The sequence below is a fragment of the Phodopus roborovskii genome, unplaced genomic scaffold, assembly GCF_943737965.1.
Source record: "Phodopus roborovskii unplaced genomic scaffold, PHOROB, whole genome shotgun sequence".
Classification (NCBI taxonomy): domain Eukaryota; kingdom Metazoa; phylum Chordata; class Mammalia; order Rodentia; family Cricetidae; genus Phodopus; species Phodopus roborovskii.
In genome coordinates this window covers 49,279,277-49,298,662 of record NW_026126480.1, presented here as the reverse complement: position 1 = coordinate 49,298,662, position 19,386 = coordinate 49,279,277, and the positions used below count along the sequence as shown (strand labels likewise).

The following is a 19,386-nucleotide window of genomic DNA, read 5'->3' as shown; positions in this document are numbered from 1 at the left end:
AGCAGAAGACGCAATGCTTTGGAATTCCTGCTGAAGCATGTATACTGGGTTTTGGTTTGTTTGTTTGTTGTTTTCTTAAGCTTTTAAAAACAGTATTAAAAAATGTTGGATGCAGAAATCAGCAGACTACTAAAAGCACACAACAATGGCAAGAACTGAGTTGAATATAGAGAGCTAAAAACCGAGCCTTAGGGTGCACTTCTTCATGACCAGATGCCCTTGTATAGGCTGGCAAGACTGAATAATGAGCTGGAAAGTGGAGCTGTGCAAAGAAGGTACTTTGTGGGTAGATAGAAGAGGCTCAGAGTTTGGGGAGGGAGGCAGCATGTCAAAAGGACAGTGGTGGACAATACTGACAAGATGCAAGGGTTCCAGAGAAGCCAGAAGAACAAACTGAAGCCATAGTAGTTCATGTCTGGTAACAGTAATGTGAAAGATGGAGAAGGAACTTCCTTAGGGGACTTTGTCCCCACATGCTGAGCTGGGAATGCCTCCCCTAAGTGATCCTCAAGCCAAGGACTGGCTGGGTTGGGCTCTTACCATGAACTGCAAATGAACAAACTATGTCCCTGCTGACCTGGCTAAGCAGAGCCTTTCTCTGAAGAGGCAGCTTGGTTGGGTGCCTCTCCCCCCCATCCCCCACCCCCAGTCCCTGTTACTGTCTCTCACTTCTACTGGGAAGAGCATCCTTAATAGCTGGCAGTGGTGGAACACACCTTTAATCCCAGCGTCTTGGGGGCAGAGGCAGGCAGATCTCAGTGTTTCAGGTCAGCCTGGTCTATAGAACAAGTTCCAGGAGAGTCAGAGCTGTCTCAAAAATCCGAAACAAAACAACATAGCAGCCCAGGTCCCTTGTTTGAGTGTGCTTCTGGGGAGTTGTCCCAGAGAATAGGTGGCAGCACTGGGGTTCTGGGAAGAACCTGGTTCCCTCCCAGTCAGATGGCAACAAGGGCCTTAGGTGCTCCATCTGCAGGTTCTTGAGATGGTCGCCAGGGCTGAGTCAGGACAGGATGAAGTATGAGGAGGTATAGTAAGATCAGGTTCTTGAACTAATGGACTGTGAGCTAGCAGAGAAATGGCAAGCTTCTGCCAGAGGCCCTGATAAACTGTAGGTCCAAGGGCATCTCAGGGGTGTGGCCAGCAAGATCTGGGGGGAACTGGTCCTGGACCATATAACATTCAAGGTCAAGTTTTCAAGAATATGTACTCAGAACCAAGCATGAACTGGACAGCAGAGGTTGAGGCCAACCTCTTGTGGGAAGCTCTGAGTCTTACCCATTTGTAAGCCTCAGGCTGATGTGGGATCAAAGCTGAAGGAGAGGCAGGACTCCCTTGAGAAACATCCCCAGAGATATCACAAGGTGTTGGGTCTCCAGCCTCCCCAGAGCTGTGTATGTGTGTGTATCCTAGTGCATGCGTGGGGTCAGAATATCAGATCAAGAGTGTTAGAGCAAAGGCAGGCCATTGCTGATACTGGGATCACGTGGCATACCACTGTGCCCATGCTAGGTAGGACTTTGTAGAGCCAGGGGCAAGGCCTGCTTCTGTCCACTCGGTGACAGAACTCTGATCATTTCCCATGACTTTGGATGCTCAGCAGCTGGTATGTACCTGTGGCCCTCTTACCTGTTTAATAAGAACTACTGCATCTGACAGGCCAAGCAGAACCCAAAGCAGATAAATCAAGTCCACATTGGATCGGAAGTGAACAAGAGCTTACAAGATGCTGGGGTCCCTGTGCAGACCACACTGCTTTAGTTGCAATGCTGGAGCCTGGAGCATAGAGCCCAAAGTAGGGCCACCCTTAGGATAGAAAGCTCGGAAGCAGGTGACCCTCACCTGTCTTAAGTAACTCATTTTTCTGATCTGGTAAAACCCAAAGGGGACATGTGACTTAAGGCTGACCTTTAACCATCTATCTGTAAGAGGCATGATGGTTAGAATCATTGCATAGCATACATTGCATTGCATTGCATACAATTGCCTGAAATGGCAATTGTAGGGGTCTTGCATTTCAGCAGCTGTTCTGAAAATTTAACATGCAAGCTCATGCACTCAGGCCAGTCATCTCCCCTGTTTTGCCTCACACCTCCCAGGTTTGAGCCAGGAAAGTTAGTTCAGGGGAGAGATAGTATATGAACAGTATGGGAGCACAGGACAGACACATAGCTCTGTCAGGGTCCTTAGCAGGCTGCCTTACAGTTAGCTCTGGGGCACCTGGCTTCACTGAGATCTATCCAGTCACTGCATGTAGGCTATTTGAAGTCACTTCTTTATACGCTGTGCATTTGGTGACATAGGTACATTTGTTGATGTTGGTTTTCAAATATTCCTTGGTTTTAGTTTTGTTTTTTTTCTGTGTCGAGCATGTAAACTGTTTGATCCAAAGTCAAAGTGTCCACAGATACTGAATTCTCACCACTCTTCCAGGGCGCACCCTGCTATAAGTTCCCATCTGAACCCTTTTTTTGTTTGTCCTTCCTCTTTCTCCTTTCCTGCATATTTTGCTGCTGTACAGACACCCTCCTTTCAGTTGTAACTTACACCACTGCAGTGTCTCTTCCTGGGGCCCTTTCTGTTGTTCCTAGGGTGGCTGTGACATGTCCGTGTTAGGGACAGATCCCTGGATGATGAGATGATAAGTCCAGGATAGATCTGGGACGTGCATACCTCTCCAGGTTCTGTGGCCCCCTGTTGGGCTGTAGCAGCTCAGCTGTCACCTGGATTTCTCTAACCTGGAACAAGACTGAGCAGGTTCTGTGTATTTGAGCAACATTTGCTTTGCTGCATGAAGTCTCCTCCAGTCTCAGGTCATGTCTCTGTTGAGGCTGTTGGTCTCTTCTCTGTTGCAGGCATTGGGCTGGTAGTGTAGCTCAGTGACAGTGCTTAGCGTGCACAAGCCCTAGGTTCAGTCCTCAACACCACAAAAAACAAACCACAGCTTCATGTTACAGGTATTAATTCTGACAGGGCTACAGATGTTTTACTTGCCCCCATCTGTCTTTTTTTTAATTATTTATTTTTATTTTGTGTGCATTGGTGTTTTGCCTATGTGTATATGTTTGTGTGAGGGTGTCAGATCTTGGAGTTATAGACAGTTTTTAGCTGCCATGTGGTTTCTGGGAATTGAACCCAGGTCCTCTGGAAGAGCAACCACTGAGCCATCTCTCCAGCCCCCTCTCTTGTCTTTTTACATTGTTGTTGATTTCTTTTTTCAGGTTAAGGAAATTTACCCATGTTTTCTCCTAATGCATATATAGTTTTTTTTAAAATTCTTTTGCCTCTGAGTTGTCTTAGTTACTGTTCTATTGCTGTGAAAAGACACTATGACCAAGGCAGCTTATAAAAGAAAGTATTTAATTGGGAGCGGTTTCAGAGGGTAAGTCCATGATCATTATGGTGGAGAAGTGGTATAGGCAGGCAGGTTAGCAGGCTTGGTGCTACAGGAGTAGCTGAGAGCTTACATCCTGATTTGCAGTCAGGAGGCAGAGAGACTGGGCCTGGCATGGGCTTTTGAAATCTCAAAGCCCACTCTCAGTAGCCTATCTCCTACAACAAGATCATACCTCCATCCTTTGCAAACAATCAAGAACCAAACATTCAGATACCTGAGCCTGAGGAGGCCATTCTAGTACAAACCTTCACAGTTTCCAGTCCAATGGCTGTTCCCCAGAGTATGTGTGGTTCAGCAGCAGAGTGCTTTTCTATCACACGTGAGCCTGTCCATTCATCACCCCCAGCAAAAATGACAACAGGAAGACAGAACATATAGAGTAGATCAGGTATCATTTCTTGGCCACTGTCCAGTTAGCTACACATCTCCTTTGCCTTAGCCTCCATGCTACTGTACTCTACATCTCTGCACATATAGTGACTGCCTCTCTGCCCTGCCCACGTTGCCTACAGGACCCTTAGCACTTCAGTCTTCTCGCTTACAGTTGCTTTTCTTTTCACTGTTCTGGCTAGGCTGTTATTGTTGGGATTCATGTGCACACTTCATAGTAAGTTAGACTTTAGGAGAAGTGTGGTGATACTGTTGGAATGTATACAGTCAACATGTTAGGAGGCAAGCCCTCCTCTACAGCACTCGGTCTTCTGTTTACTAAGCCTCACGTATGTGCCGAGCATTATTGTTACCTTCCTGCCTAGACTTTATCATGCTCTATTCTTGCTGTCTTGGGGGCTTTTACGCCTATCTTCTCCCCTAAATGTTTACCCTTGTGGTAGATGAAAGCACAGGGGTCTGTTGGCAGTGTATGTATCTGTGCTCTCTGCCCGCATCTCAAAGACAGGCAAAGTCCCTCTGCCTGTCTTTTCTGTATATTCTTTCAGTTTTCACACCCATGGCTGAACCTGGAGGTGGTGCCCGTTTCTCACCAAGGTTCACCATTTTGGTTCTTCCTATAAAGGACATAATGACAAATTCATTCCAAGTACCAAGGTAGGATGAGACTACCAGGAGAGAATAGAAAAGACTTGTGTTTGTTAATCGTCTCATTGCTGTGAGCAGATACTTGACAAGAAGTAATTTAAAGCCATCATGGAGGGGTGGCATATGTGAGCATGAGGAAGCTGGCCACGTGAATCTAGTCACAAGTGGACAGCGGGTCAAGCTGTAAAACCTCAAGACCCATTCTCAGTCCTCTTAAAGACTGCTCAACCTTCCAAATAGTGCCAACAGCTGGGGGTTGAGTATTTGGATGTATGAGTCTATAGAGAATACTTTGAGTCTATAGAGAACATTTCTCATTCAAGCCACAACAGGATCATAGGACTAACAAGGCTTGGGCAGGAGTGGGCAAGAGTGGGCAGGAATAGTCGCATCCAAAGGGAGAATCAGAGAGCATGAAGTCACATTGTATCACAGGATGGCTAAATGACCACCCTGTCACTTTGTGCCTCGGGCTTCAGGACAACTGAAATGCTGGAGAAAAGGAGAGTCTCCACCTGGCCTTTAAGGTATAGAATAGACTCAGCAAGGTGGCAGCCCAGACTGTTCTGGACAGTGGAAGAGCCGGGAAGAAGGTTCCGGGAGTCAGGGCACAGTCAGCTAGACCTAGTGGAGATACAGAAAGCTGGTTGTCACTGCTTCCAGTGCATCAGCTGCGGGTTGGAAGAATAAACACTGCGAGAGTGCAGCAGAGCTAGGACAGTTCTTCCTGGGAATATTGGGGGAGCAGCCACCTGTGTTAGGGTTGGGGTGCTGGGCTCATGTCTCTTTTCTCTGACAACTACAGCCTATTATATGCCCCGTATTTGTCCTAAACCTGTTCAGGCAGTGCCACAGTCTCCATGACCCAAGTTTCTTGTCTCTTCATCTCAGTGGCTGGCAGAGAGAGGAGAATTGTCCTCTGCCCTCCACGTGCACATGATGGCATGCCCACGCCCACACTTACATATACACCATCCGCTCACACGCAGTATTAACAAATCAAATTTAAAACTAACTGAATGGGGCACTGGGGAGATGGCTCAGTTGGCAGAATGCTTGCCACCTGAATGCGGGATTTAAGTTCAGTCCTCAGAACCCACATAACAGCAGGACATGGTAATGTGTGCTTTTAGTATCAGTCCTGGGGAGGTGGAGACTGCAGATCCCTGGGACTCACTGGCAGCCAGTCCAGTCTACTTGGTGAGGTCCAGGCCACTGAGAGACACTACCTAAAACGTCAAGATGGGCAGCACCTGAGGGACAACACCTAAGGTTGACCATTAACCTCCACATGCATGTGTATCGGCATACGCATGTACATACTGTACACACACACACACACACACACACACACACACACACACACACACATGCATACCTGCACATACACACACACCAGAAATAAAAAGAAAAGGAGTCATGTTGATCTTACAACAAAGGTGATCTCTTCTAAGCACCCAGGGGAGTCTCACAAGGGCCTAACCTGCTAACCAGGAAGGTAAGCACTCCAGAAGAGGGCACTTGGCAACTCTGCCTTGTGTATCTGTGGGACCTGCCCAAGGCCCTGAAGCAGGTAAAAGATGGACACTGTTCCTACCACAAACAGTACTGGGGAATGTGGATGACAAGGAGGCACACACTACTCTTCTGAGCTCACAAGCATGTCTGGGTAAGGCCTGCTTCACCAAGGGTGGGGAGGATGCTTGGGAAGGAGAGGGACATGTCTTCATCACTGTTCTATTGCTGTGAAGAGACACTATGACCAAGGCAGCTCTTATAAAAGAGCATTTAAGGGAGGCATGCTTATAGTTTCAGAGTTGGTCCATGGGAAGCAGATAGACAGACTGCCACACTGGAGCAGTAGCTGAGAGCTGTACATCCTGATCCATAGGCAGCAGACAGAGAAGAAACTCAGGGCCCGGCATCCATGACACACTTCCTCCAACAAGGCCATACCTAATCCTTCTCAAATGATTTACCAACTGGGAACAAAGCATTCAAACCTATGAATCTATGTGGGCCATTCTCATTCAAAATCACCTTATAAAGCAAGGAGGAAGGGGAAACTTTAGGAAGGAGGAGGCCCCAGTGGCTCTACAGGAACAAGCAGAGAGGTTCAAAGGCTATGGAAGAGCATGCAAGCACCTACAAGAGGATTGTGAGGAAGCTGGACACTGCCTTTTTGAAGCAAGGTCCCTCAGTGGCCTGGACCTCACCAAGTAGACTGGACTGGCTACCAGTGAGTCCCAGGGATCTGCAGTCTCCACCTCCCCAGGACTGATACTAAAAGCACACACTACCACGTCCTGCTGTTATGTGGGTTCTGAGGACTGAACTTAAATCCTGCACTCAGGTGGCAAGCATTCTGCCAACTGAGCCAGCTCCCCAGTGCCCCATTCAGTTAGTTTTAACTTTGATTTGTTAATACTGCGTGTGAGCGGATGGTGTATATGTAAGTGTGGGCGTGGGCATGCCATCATGTGCATGTGGAGAGCAGAGAACAACTTTTAGAGTCAGTTCTTTCCTGCCACCTTTATGAGGGTTCCAGGGGTTGAATTCAGGTGGCCAGGCTTGTGTGACAAGTGCCTTTCTTTACCTGTTGAGCTATTCCCCAGCTCTCATTTATGATTTGAAATATTTTATTATTTTATGTGTATGGTGCTTTGCCTGTATGTATGTCTGTGTACCATGTGCATGCATGCCTAGTGCTCATGGAGACCAGAAGAGGGTGTCAGAGCCCCAGGGATGAGTTACAAATGGTTGTGAGTTGCCATGTAGTTGCTGGGAATTGAATCTGGGTGGTCTGGAATAGCGGCAAGTGCCCTTAACTATGGAACCTTCTCTCTAGCCCCTCATTTATATTTTGAAGATGACTCACCAACATCTTTGTGAACTGCAGACCTCTACTGTTCTATGGAACAGGACCCTGCAGCCAAGATCTATTTAAAAGCTTCAGGGTGGAAATGGGGAAGCATGTAGGATGTAGTTTCCCCCAGGCTGAGCAGCACTCTTCCTGCCTCGTGATTGGAGCCCCAGCCCCAGCAAGAACATTCCTGTACTCATCTTCAGGCAGCCTTCTCTTTCTTTTTTTATACCAGGTCTCACTATATAGCCCAGGTTGGCCCCCTCATGCCTTAACCTCTGGCATTATGGGTATGTGCCACCACCCCCGGATCCCTTTCAGTTCTTTCCTTTGGGGGAACTTCACCAATAATCTTAAGTCATTTCTTTAAAACCACACCACCTTAACTGCAAACCTGAGCGCCTGGTGCTTGCTCCCTTTTTTTTTTTTTTTTTTTTTTTTTTTTTCTGAGTCTGCCTCATGCAGAGACCCAGAGGCCTGGTGATTTAGGAGCTAACTGTACACATTCCCTACGAGGAAGGGTGTTGGGCCTCCTGATGTGGACCCCTGGGCTGCCCTGTCATTGTTAGTGTGCTGCTAAAGGCTTTCTCTTTCAGACATCCTTAATCCACTTATCTATTGTGAATTCTTTTTGTCAGTGTCTGTGGGGAAGAGATGCCCACTCTCCCATGTAGGAGATAGAAATCCCTCTTAGCATGTATTTAAATGGACCTAGAGTGGTGTGTTTACTCATCTGCATCTTACTGTGATTTTCCCTAACTCCTGGTCAGGCCTTATTTTTCCAGAGTGGACTTTTGAGTCTACCACTCTGGCTGGAGCAGGCCTTGTTCCTGCTAAAGCAAGGCTCTTCATCTCTCTGTGCCTGTTTCCTGACTGGTGAAGTGTGACAGTGACAGCACACACTATATTTATGACCGTTGTCAGGAATGTCCCCAGACATGGAAGACCTCAGCATTTGAGAGTGTCTGTCAGGTGATGCTCCTGACTCCAGTCATGGTGCTTGGGATGACTGAGGTTGGAGAAAGAGCATTTTGCTGTGGCTTGGTGAAGGCAGGGGCGTGGAATTTTCTGTCCTGGAAGCCACATCATGAAGATCAAAGGTGAGCTTAGAGAAGCTGTCCCCAGTAGCCTTCTGCTGTCCTACAGCATACCTGCTGCCTCCTCAGTCTCTGGACCATGTTTCCCAGTGGGCTGCCTGCCAGATGGACCTCAGCAAGTGCATGTGAAAGGCAGGCTCACTGGCCAGGTCTGTGAGAAACCTGGCCCTTGACCCCAACACCAGGCACAGGAGATCTGCGATACTGGGTCTGTTTGCATCCACTCTGGGGAGCAGGGTAGCCCACAGCCCATAGCAGGACCCCTTTCCAGATGTCTCCAGAGGCTTTTGGGGCCACAGCTAGCCACTGTGTCTTTATCTTTTTCGATCACAGCCCCATCATTGATCATATTCTGTATACATTTGGAGGTCGTCTTGTACCCTTCCTGCAAAATCAAACCAGGACATCCTCTGACCTACACCAAACAGGATCCTTCTTGACATGCTTCCTTTCTGCCACTCCTACTTCTGGAACCCAAGCCTTAGAGCTCCACATTCCCAAGCACTGACCCCTGTGACTCCCTGCCATGGTTATGGAATATTCTCGGTTTTGGATAGAGGGAGGGAAAGGAAGGAGCCAAGGACAGCCACTTGTATGGTAAGCCAATAATGGACAGGTATCTTGAATATAGTGCACCTGAGGAGGCAGAAAAAGACCTGGGGTCCCACAGCCCCTTGGGGTCTGAGCAGTGCAAAGCACTGTGGGTACTAGGATGCCTCTTCAGCCCGCAGGCTCCTCTAGGATACCTTGATGCTGCCCCTGGCTTCTGTGGCAGCTAGGCTTGTAAGTGGTTCCCTGGCAGGCCTTGCCCTGCCCATGCTCTCAGTGTCCAGCCAATGGCCAGGTACCTCTCCCCTATTCCTCTTAGCCATCTTCTCATCCCTCATGTTCCTGTTGATAGCTCTAGCTTCATCCTTGGCAACTCCAAACCATAAACAGGGAGCCATGCAGAGTGGGCAGGAAAAGACACCAGGAGGAGACACACAGTGCCAGGGTTTATTGCAGCTTAGGGCTGGGTGAGCACGGGCCCCTCTCTAACCCCAGATCTCAAGGCCCCTCCAGCAGGCTTGCCTGACACAGCTCCCTGGGTAGCTTGTCTTGACTGGACAGTTCCATCTGCCTTTGTGCACTTAAGATAACTGGCAGAGGGCTTCTTTATGTGATCAAGGGCACACAGGCTTGCTGTGGGGAGCCCTACAGCCACAGGCTCTCTGTTTTTCTCCATGACATTTATGTGTCACCACAGAAGATGAGGCCAAGGCAGCCAAGAGGGTCCTCCAAGGGCCAAATCCTCACCTGGCCCCCTCCTCAAGTGGATCTTAATTGTCCCCTTACCCTCCATGATGCTGGTTTTACCAAGGGGAGAAGAGGCAGTGGGGCCACAGAGGGTTCTTGTGGGCCACACAGAACATGCCTGCCTAAGGTTTATGGTCAGTTGTGCAGGTTCTGCTCCAGGTTGAGGGACGTGAGGGGGTTGGGGGACGCAATTGCCTTCCAGCACTGGGCTCTAGGGAGTGTTCATGGAAGTCGTGGGCAGGAAGCTGCAGGCCAGGGCACAGCTGCACTCGTCGATGTGGGTATAGGTGTGCTGCAGGACTGTACCGTTGGGACACTGCATGGCCACAGCTACATCATGGACCTTGCTCTCCTGGCAGCAGGTGCACTGATGCTCCATGGCCTGGGCTTCCATGGAGTACCTGTGGGCATGGGAGGCTCAGCATTTCAACTCCGTGATCCCCTTAGCAGGATAGTGATTCATGGTCCTCTGTGGGCTTTTGGAAGCTGTCTGACTGTCCACCATGGCTACTTTCTTGAACATGCAGCCTTGCCCTTCCTGGGCTCTCTTTAAACTCTACTCCATCTTGCATAGCCCCCTGTGATTCTCCTCCCTTTCCATCCTGCTGACACTGTTGAGACACTCCCTCTGGACAGCCACCCTAAGCCAGCCTGGGACCCTTCCTCCTGCCTTCTCTGACCACAAATGCTCAACCTTCCTGGCCACTCCTGTTCACAGCTGACCACAGCCTGGGACCATCTGGGAACCACAGAGGGATCTGATGCTTCCTGTCCCTCTAGACACATTCAGATTTCTAGACACAAGTCCCCAGCCAAATCCCTATTCTGTATAGCTAAGCCAGGTTTGCCCCTCGCTTGACTGGGAGATGGGCCATATGTTTTATGCACACCAGTATATGTGGCCTCCTGACTCCAAGAAGGAAACAGTCTCAGTAAGACCCAAGGTGACAAAGTAACAGCTGGTTCTATATTCTTGGGGAGGCAAGGCACCTACTCACTTGGACATTCCAGAGCAGGAACCCTCGCAGAAGGTGATGTTGACTGCCTCCTCTGTTTCACAGCCGTTATGATGCAGGATGGTTGTATTTACACGCACTTGGCATCTACTTGAGTCTGCAAAGAAGACAGGTCAGAGACCCTGAACCCGATGTGGCTGACCATCCATGATGGTTAATATTGACTTTCAACTTGACAGGATGTACAATCATCTAATAAGACAAAGTTCTGAAAGACTTTCTAGATTAAATTAACTTATTTGGGAAGACCCACCCTGAGTATGGGCAGGACTCGGTGAAAAGGAGAAAGTGAGCTTGTTGGCTGCAGACACATATGAGCATCTGCTTCTATTGCTTTCTTGTGTCCCCGCCATGGTGGGCCTGTACACTCAAGCCATGTGCCAAATAAAGCTTTCCTCCCTTAAATCGAGAGAAGTAACTGACACACCTTTCCTGGGTGACAGGTCACTTCTGTTATACTGGGACTTTGGTGGAATCTGCCACCCAGTGGGAGAAACTTGAATTGCTTTTGAATGGGAACTGGGTGGAGCTGGATGACAAGATGAGAGATTATCTTCAACTTACCCTCCTTTTCACAGGAGTAACAGCAACCTGTTTTCCTTAGGATTCCCTGCAGGGCCAAGAACAGAACAGACTAGGACTAGGACAGAACCAGGATATGGGGTACAAGTCATAGGGACACAGACTTCTTGGGTCAGAACCTCCCAGGGACCATGATGAGGGTAGACCACCCAAAGGCAGGGCCTTCAAGGCACATACCCTACAGTTGGACACATCAGGGCAGGCTGTGGGGATTGGAGTCAGTATATGGATTCCAGTCTCAACCTTACAGTGGTACACAGTACAGTTGTCCACAGGATTGTTCACCCAAGTTTCATTGGGCTGAAAAGCAAAACACACAATGGAGGTCCAGACTGGGATCCACTTATGGTTGAGACATGTTCAGGGGAAGATCTCTTCCACTCTCTCCTATTACCTGCACTGCCTGGCCCTCTGGCGTGAGGCAGGCATTCTGTTCACATTGCCCACAGCACTGCTCTGGCATCGGTGTGTACTTGAAGCCCTGTGGGTACAGGACAGGTGGTCAGGTCTCCCATTCATCCCAGCCACCCTCTGAGTATACTCTAGGGGCCCTGGACCTCCTTAACAGGAACTCCTGAGAGGTCATGTCTTTGCTGTGTGTTGTCCCCCCTTCCCAGGTCTTGCAGCTTAGCTCACCCTGCTTCTTAGCCTCTCATCTACTGTAGAGGTTCTCAGCATCCCTAATAAAATTATTCCGTTGCTACTTCATAGCTATACTTTTGTTACTGTTATGAATTGTAATGTAAACATCCAATATGCGGGATATCTGATATGAGACTCCTATGAAAGGGTTATTTGACCCTAATGGGGTTATGACCCACAGGTTGAGAATTACTGGTCTACTGGTACCATACTAGACCTGTTTCTAGTCATCTCATCAACCTACTTGATGTCCTCCAGTCCTCATAACCCCCCTACTTTTCCCTTTAGAAAAAAACAAGACCTCAAAATTATGTCAATTGGAGGACTCTCAATAATGGGCTGCCATGGGTAGCCTCTCAGAATGTATGCCAAGACCAGGCTCACCTGGGGACAGGAGGTGGTACAAAGTTTCTCTCTACACTCTACTTTTGGTTCTTGATTGCCCATAGAGAAGCAGGTGCATGTTTGGCAGGGATCGTCCCCTGGGAAGTTTGCACCGACCTAGAGCAGATGAGGAGGAGTGGCACCGAGAAAGGTGGAGGCAGGGGGTGGGCTCATATCAGGCCAGGACTCTTAGCTGAGTCCAAGCATGGCCCGTAGGCCCAGTTCTTTTCCCCCACAGTGTAATTGTTCCACTAGTTGACCACAGGTATCCAGTGGGTAGGGACAGCAGTAAGCTGGGAGACCCAGAAGCTTTCCACAATATACAGGCACTCACCCACACACGCACATGCATGCACACACACATACACACAAATGGCCTTAGGTCCTATGTTTTAAGGGCCCAGAATCCCCTCTTCAGATCTGCCTTTATGGCAAGGATGCTGAGACAAGGATCAGGAACTGGGTACATGGGCTTCCCACCCACCTTGGCCTACCCCTGCTGTCCACCCTGCCCAAGCTGAGCCCTTACCCCATAGAGGGTGTTATTGTATGTGCACATCATAGGTCCTGAAAGGAAAGGGGGCTGAGTATGCATCTGGGTACTGAGACAGAAACCCTGTTCCTCCCCATCCCTGAACTCCACTGCAACCAGCCTCAGTATATCCTCCTCCATGCTTCAGCCCCATTCCTACTCACGGCAGCTGATGTTGGGGCAGCAGCTGCCCTTCTCATGGGTTTGGATCAGCTCATACCCTGGGTCACACTTGAGCACACTCTTGGGGCAGGTAGTTGCATTGCAAACTGTAGAGATGTAGCCCTGTCAGGATGATGCCCATTTTGCCCCTCCCTCAGCCCCCATCTTCTCCCTTTCTGTGAATACTGGCCCCTAGTGTCATTTTCCCTTGGGACCTGGTATGCTTCATGGCTTTCTAGGTTTCATCAAGTCCCATTACTTATTTCACCCCCCCCCTTGGTCCTTACCCGTTAGGTCAGCCCAGAGGTCACCAGCCTAATTTTCAGGTCAAAATCTGAAACATCTTGAGACCATCCCCCACCTGAACGGCCCAGTATAGCTAAGCTAGAGCATGACTCTCCTGTGTCTCCAGTAAGTGCTCACCACAGACTGTCTCGGGGCAGCATGGATTGTCAGCCTTGGGCCTGGTCACAGTCATAGATCCAGCCTCTGTGCACTCTGGGAGCTCCTTCTGGCTCTCACACCTCACTGGTTCACACTGTACTGACACAGAGCTGGGGTCGCACACACAGGACTGGCAGCCGCTGGTCCAGTGTTCTCCGGGCTGGAACAGGCCAAATCAGGATCTCTGAAGGCCACGAGGTCCTAAAGTCCTTGGCCTGACTGCCTGAACTCAATTTCAAGTCATTGTTTGCTCTCAGCAGGTTAGCTCTCTGCTGTCCAGGGTAACAGCAGGGAGGAAACCCAGGATCCCCACTTCAGCCTCCTGGTCTGTAAAGAGTCAGCCACCCTCCCTACTTCCTTCCTACTTTTCTTTAGCTCAAGTATGGGGTTGGGGGAGCACCACCACTCACAAACTTAGGAAGCCCATCTGGTCCCACGCAGGCTGGAAAGAAATGAGTAGGCTTGTTACTGGAGATGCTGGGGTTCAAGACCAGGCAGAGAGAACTGTGCTTTTAGCCCTGGCTACTTGTACCCCAAGCCAAGATCTCACATCTTCTCCCAGTTTAGAACAGAAGGCCCTAGAGAATTCTGAGGGTCTCAGGTCCATGAGACGGTCAGTGGTGAGGTTGAATGTTGAGAGTCTGGCATTTCATTCAGTGAAGGAAGGCAGCTTCTCTGAGTAGCTCCAAGCAGCAGAGTTTAGACAGAATGATGGCAGACTCACAGTAGGCCTTTAGACACCTGCAGGACTAATGACCTCACCAGGGTCTTCTCACACATTAATCAGGGAGAAGAGGGTCTGCAGATGTGTTGGATCCTGGCCTGTCAGGTGGGGACCCTACGGGGGACAGGGGTAGGACGACAGAGCTCGTCCCGTGGCAGGTGAATGGCACTTACGACACTCCAGCACACAGATGTCCATGTGTGGATTGAAGAGGAGCTGATTCTCAGGGCAGAAGCAGCCCTCTGCCAGGGGCCCAGTTGAAATGCTCAGGGTCCTAGTGTGAGGAGGAGCAGCAGAGTGTAGGATCAGAAATGAGGTGGCACCTCCAAGAGCCAGTTGTGGGGGTCCCAAAGTTCAGACCCTTCAGACATGGGAGGCAAGCTGCTACCTCCACATTCCCTATTACTTAGCCAGCACTCACCTGGAGCTGCAGGATACTGGGTGCAAGGGTCCGCAAGGTTTGTATTCCTTAGTGGGTGGACAAGAGAAGTCTGTGGGCACAGAGAGTATCATCAGACAGGTTCAGAAGAAACAAGAGGACTGGAGGCCTGACTAAGTTGGATGCTCCAGACTTACCACATAGCCCTCCAGTGGCATTGCGCCAGTTGATGCACACTCCCTGGGTCCGGCAGAGTGTTGCATAGGCCTCCAGGCTTTGACAGAGCATGCCAGTAAAATTGGTACTGCAGTGGTCACTGACACAGGAATTGAAGAAGGTATCTGGAGGGATGAGCCTGTGGCACTCGGCGAAGACCCTATGACAGTGAATGGTCATGATTGGGAGCTCAGGGCCCAGCAGGGAGGCTAGCCAAGGGGACTGCAGCCCAGGCCCACTACCCCAAAGGCAGACTCACTGGCTCAGCATCAGCTCACAGAGGGGTGCAGTAGGGCATGGGGGAGAGGTGGTTGTGCTGGACACTGGGGGCTGGGAAGTAGTGCTTGGGGGAGGGCTAGGCTGAACTAAGCAGCTGTTGTTGCTATTCCCAGGCACCAGCCAGTCTTTGGCCATGTCCTGGCAGTTGGAAGCTATGGTGCCATCTGGCCGGCGGCAGTCATCTGTCTGGCTGTTTGTGCAGGTACCTGGTGAATAGGGTAGGGATGGCAATCAGCTTCTTGTCAATTTCCGTAGACCCATTCCTTCCCCCCATTTATGGATGCCATGAGCCAGGCCATGTCTACTCACCGCACCGGCCCTCAGTATTGTTGCTGAAGTGTCTGTAGGGTAACCATATCTGGAAGATGTGTCCATCAAAAATGATGCTGGTACCAATGGCAGAAATGTTGACACCCATTGTGCTGGTGCCACTCAAGGACACTGTCACACCATTCTTGCTGGAACCTGATCTTATCCACGTTTGGTCCCATATGATCTAGGGATGTCCAGAGGGAAACAGTAACCAGGGGGCCAGCTGGGCAGCAGTGGGTGCTGCTTTGCAAAACACCAGGTACATTCCTGTTTATTCCTCAACCAAAGCTAGGCATTTATTCTTTCTCTGGGACAGCTCCTACAGCTCATTTCTGCAGAAGGCAGAGTGCTCTTGGTAGCAAGGGCTTTTCATCTTTGCTTGTGTCACCCATATCCAGGCCTCATGCTTGCAGTGCGACCTTGGGGCTCTATCTAAGACTCACCAGGCTTTCCTCCTTCCCACTGGCAGTGGTGGTGATGGTAAGGACAATCTCCATAGAGTTGTAATACACACTGAGGGCACGGGGACAGAAGGTGACATTGGTGGTAGCCCCACAATAGTAGCTGTGAGCAAGGATGCTCAGGTTGCCGTGGCGAGGGTAGATCTCTTTCATGAGCACTGAGGTGCAGTTGTCCGGGAAAGTATAGGAGGTGCCGTCGAATGTCAGATAGTGTGAGCGCCCCCATCCACTGCAGAAGCCTATGGGAGACTACAGTTGTAGGCTCACTTCCCAGCCCTGATACCCAGCACCGCCTCTGGAACTGTTCCTTCAGGGGAACACAGTTGCTTATCTATAAAATAAGTGTCTCCCAAACCATATCTATCTTGGGAACTGTGAATGTAACATTGGTCTTAAAATGGGACCATCTCAAATTACTTGCATGTTCCTTGAACCAAATGACAGTATACTCATAAAAGACAAGAGAGGTAGACATGGAGCAGACCATAAGAAGATGGAGAAAGGGTGTAGTGATGAAGCCACAAGCCAAGGAATCCTGTAGCCCTTAACTGGGAAGGTCAAGAAGGATCCTCCATAGGGATGACTTGACTGTCTTGATCTGACTCTAGCCCAGGGATGGGAGTCCCTGAGTTTGGTGTTCTAAGTCCCAAGTTTTAGTCATTTAACACTCAGCAATGGAAGTTGTCATCAGGACTGCAAGAAAGGACTCCCGCTGTGACTCTTTGCAACCTACCCTTCCCTGGTCACACAACCCCGTGCCTGTGCCACATCCATGTTCCCAGTCTCCCTTTGCACACAATGTCTGCAGGCTAGCACACCAGTTACATCTGCTGTTTGAGACTGCCAGGCATTGAGATCAAATGCCTCAATCCTGTCCCTTCTTGCTGAGCTGACCCATGCCTGCCCTCTGCTCACATTCACACTCATAATGGAAGTGGCAAGGCTCCTGGTCCCACACTTTGATGGGCAAGTGTTTGTTGACACAGGTGACATTGTCCACAGGCTCCGGCTCTAGGAGGATGATTTTGTTATTTCCCTGGCACCTGGCCACTGTGCAGTTCTCCAGGGTCCAGGATTCGTTCACCTGAGGCAGAAGATATACAGCGTATTCACCTTGAGGTCATGTGGAAACCCAAGCCCTGTCCTTTCTGTAGCCCAGGTTCCTACAGCTATGTATCCCAAAAGGCAGCCAGCTTCTGCTGATGACCTTAGATCCCTGCACCTCTCTCAACAGGAGCTGCTGGAAGATGAGTCACTAAGATAGGTTACAGGGTTGAGATAGTGCTGAGAACTAGCCATGGTGCAACCCAAATGCGGCTGTCCCTGAGAACCCATATCCACACCACATCAGAGGGTGGTGGAGGGAGGAGGGAGGCTCACCTGCCGGGAAGGGATGGCATCATCACAGCCAGGAGGCAGGGGGGACAAAGGTGCAGAAGTAGAGGGCGCTGGAGGGGAAGAGGAGGGGCAGGCACCCTGGAAGCGGTCAACATCACAGTACTGGTTGCAGGTGGCATAGAATTGGCAGCCAGCTCCATCAGTCTTATTGTAGATGACATCTCCTGTGGAAGGAGAAGAAAAAAAAACACAGAAAGACATAGCTACACCCCATCTGAAGAGGCAGTAGAAGACCGAAGGTGGGCAGGGCAGCCTGCCTGAGAGAGGGCATGGCCTGAACTCTGCATTCATGAAAGGGCCCAGAGCTCCCATATGGACAAGTGACACGGGACAGGGAGAACATGGACTTTTCTACTCACCAGGTAAGAACAGCTGTCCAAATGCCCGGCAGAAACAGGGTGATGGGGAAAATGATTGGCTGGAAAAGACAGTAGGCCTGAGGGTACTGGGGCCCAAAGGAGAAACAGTAGGCATGCTGAAGGTCACCTGGCTGCTGTGGGAAACTTGAGTGGTGTGCGTGGTCTCTGAGGTAGAGGAGGGGGCCGCAGTGGGGCCTGTGGCTACAGGTGAAGTTCCTGTGGTCAAAACTGGAGCGGTGTGAGTGGGTCCCAGGGAAGAGGAGTGGAATGTAACAGAGCCAGTGACCTCAGGTAAAGAAGTCATGGTGTTCAAAGTTGGGGAAGTGTGACTGGACTGCAGGGGAGAGGTAGAAGGAACGGTGGAGGAAGTGGCCATAGGTGATGTGGTGCAGTGACTGACGTTGTCACAGCAGAGGAGGCGCACATGGTAGTTGTCACAGTATTGCAAAGGCCCGGATTGGTTGATATTCTTGCATATCAGCCCGAATCGCACATCACACTGGACCACCTGCTCAAGACTTTCCAGGGGTTTGTCAGGCTCCTTCTCAGAGCGGCACTGGATGTCCCTGGGCTGATCACAGAACACAAAGCCAACCTCACGTAATACTGCATAGACCTCAAAGTCCCCGCCTCTGGGACCAGGGTTAGGGAAGTCCGCATCAAACCAGTCTGTCCATGTGCATCGAGGTACACAGCCTGAGTCAGGAAATGTGGTCCATGTGGATGCTTGGGTGCTTGGCACTGGGGAGCTGAAGGGATGCTTGGTCTGAAAGGTGGATTCAGTGCTAGAGGACACTGTGGTTGTGAAAAGGACTGTGGGAGTGTGGGTAGACCAGGGCAGGCCTGAAGTTAAGGCGCTGGAAGGGGAGCTAGGGCAGTGACTGTAGTCATCACAGCAAAGCACACGGATGCGGTAGTTGAGGCACATGCTAAAGGGCCCCGTCTGGTCCTGGTTCCTGCACACCAGCCCAGAGTCCAGACTGCAGTTGATGACCTGTCTTGATTCCTGCTGAGGCACATTGGGCTGGTCAACAATGTCACATTCTAAGTCCAGGGGCTTTTCACATATAGCAATTCCAGCTGCTCTAATGTTGGTGTAGGTCTCAAACTCCCCACCAGAATTCCCAGGTGTAGGGGAACTCTGGTCCATCCAGTCTGTCCAGGTACATTGAGGCTTGCAGCCCTTGGAACTAGAGAGTGTAGTAGAGATGGCTGTAGTCCTGGTACTCAGCAGAGATGAGGGCTGAGTCTCTTTGGAAGTACTTGTGGTTACAGAGGCAGCTGAAGTGCTACTGAGGGTTGCAGAAGAAGCCGGAGAAGTGTTTATGGCAGTGTTAGAGAGTCTGGCACTAGTGGCAGTTCCTGGTGTTGGGGGTGACCCTGCACTGGTGGCCGGCTCCTGGCAGTGGCTCACATTGCAGCATAGCACACGGATCATGTAGTTGTAGCACATCCCAAATTTGGTGTCCTGGTCCCTGTTGTGACACACCAGACCAAAGCTGACATCACACTTCACTCTCTGATCCAGCATGTCCAAATTCACGTCTGGGTAGTTCTGGGCCACACACTGGATGTCCTGAGGCTGTCCACAGATGTCTGCCCCAGTGGCCCTGATCTTATCATATGTCTCAATGTCCCCTCCCTCTCTGTCAGATGAAGGGTAGTCCACATCAAACCACTCTGTCCACTGACACTGGGGTTGGCAGGTGGTGGAGGTCACAGGGCTGCCTACAGTGCTAGAGGATGCCGAACTCATGGGATGCTGAGTGGTCTTTGAGGTTGCTGTCAGAGGAGTGCTGGGTGGGGGG

At 50.2% G+C, this 19,386-nt stretch overlaps 1 protein-coding gene across 1 annotated transcript in view; it reads right to left on the bottom strand.

The window, feature by feature from the left end:
- Nucleotides 1-9,374: 9,374 nt before the first annotated feature.
- Nucleotides 9,375-19,386, bottom strand: part of LOC127227811 (mucin-5B-like) — a 33,512-nt gene continuing 23,500 nt past the window's right edge. Inside the window, 19 exon segments of the mRNA XM_051192136.1 lie at nucleotides 9,375-10,089; nucleotides 10,687-10,801; nucleotides 11,269-11,314; nucleotides 11,464-11,586; nucleotides 11,681-11,767; nucleotides 12,313-12,429; nucleotides 12,842-12,879; nucleotides 13,009-13,113; nucleotides 13,430-13,610; nucleotides 13,861-13,892; nucleotides 14,348-14,448; nucleotides 14,596-14,665; nucleotides 14,751-14,929; nucleotides 15,029-15,254; nucleotides 15,358-15,544; nucleotides 15,804-16,060; nucleotides 16,737-16,905; nucleotides 17,202-17,383; nucleotides 17,579-19,385. Coding sequence (XP_051048093.1) covers nucleotides 9,900-10,089; nucleotides 10,687-10,801; nucleotides 11,269-11,314; nucleotides 11,464-11,586; nucleotides 11,681-11,767; nucleotides 12,313-12,429; nucleotides 12,842-12,879; nucleotides 13,009-13,113; nucleotides 13,430-13,610; nucleotides 13,861-13,892; nucleotides 14,348-14,448; nucleotides 14,596-14,665; nucleotides 14,751-14,929; nucleotides 15,029-15,254; nucleotides 15,358-15,544; nucleotides 15,804-16,060; nucleotides 16,737-16,905; nucleotides 17,202-17,383; nucleotides 17,579-19,385 — 4,212 coding nt within the window. The 3' untranslated portion in view covers nucleotides 9,375-9,899.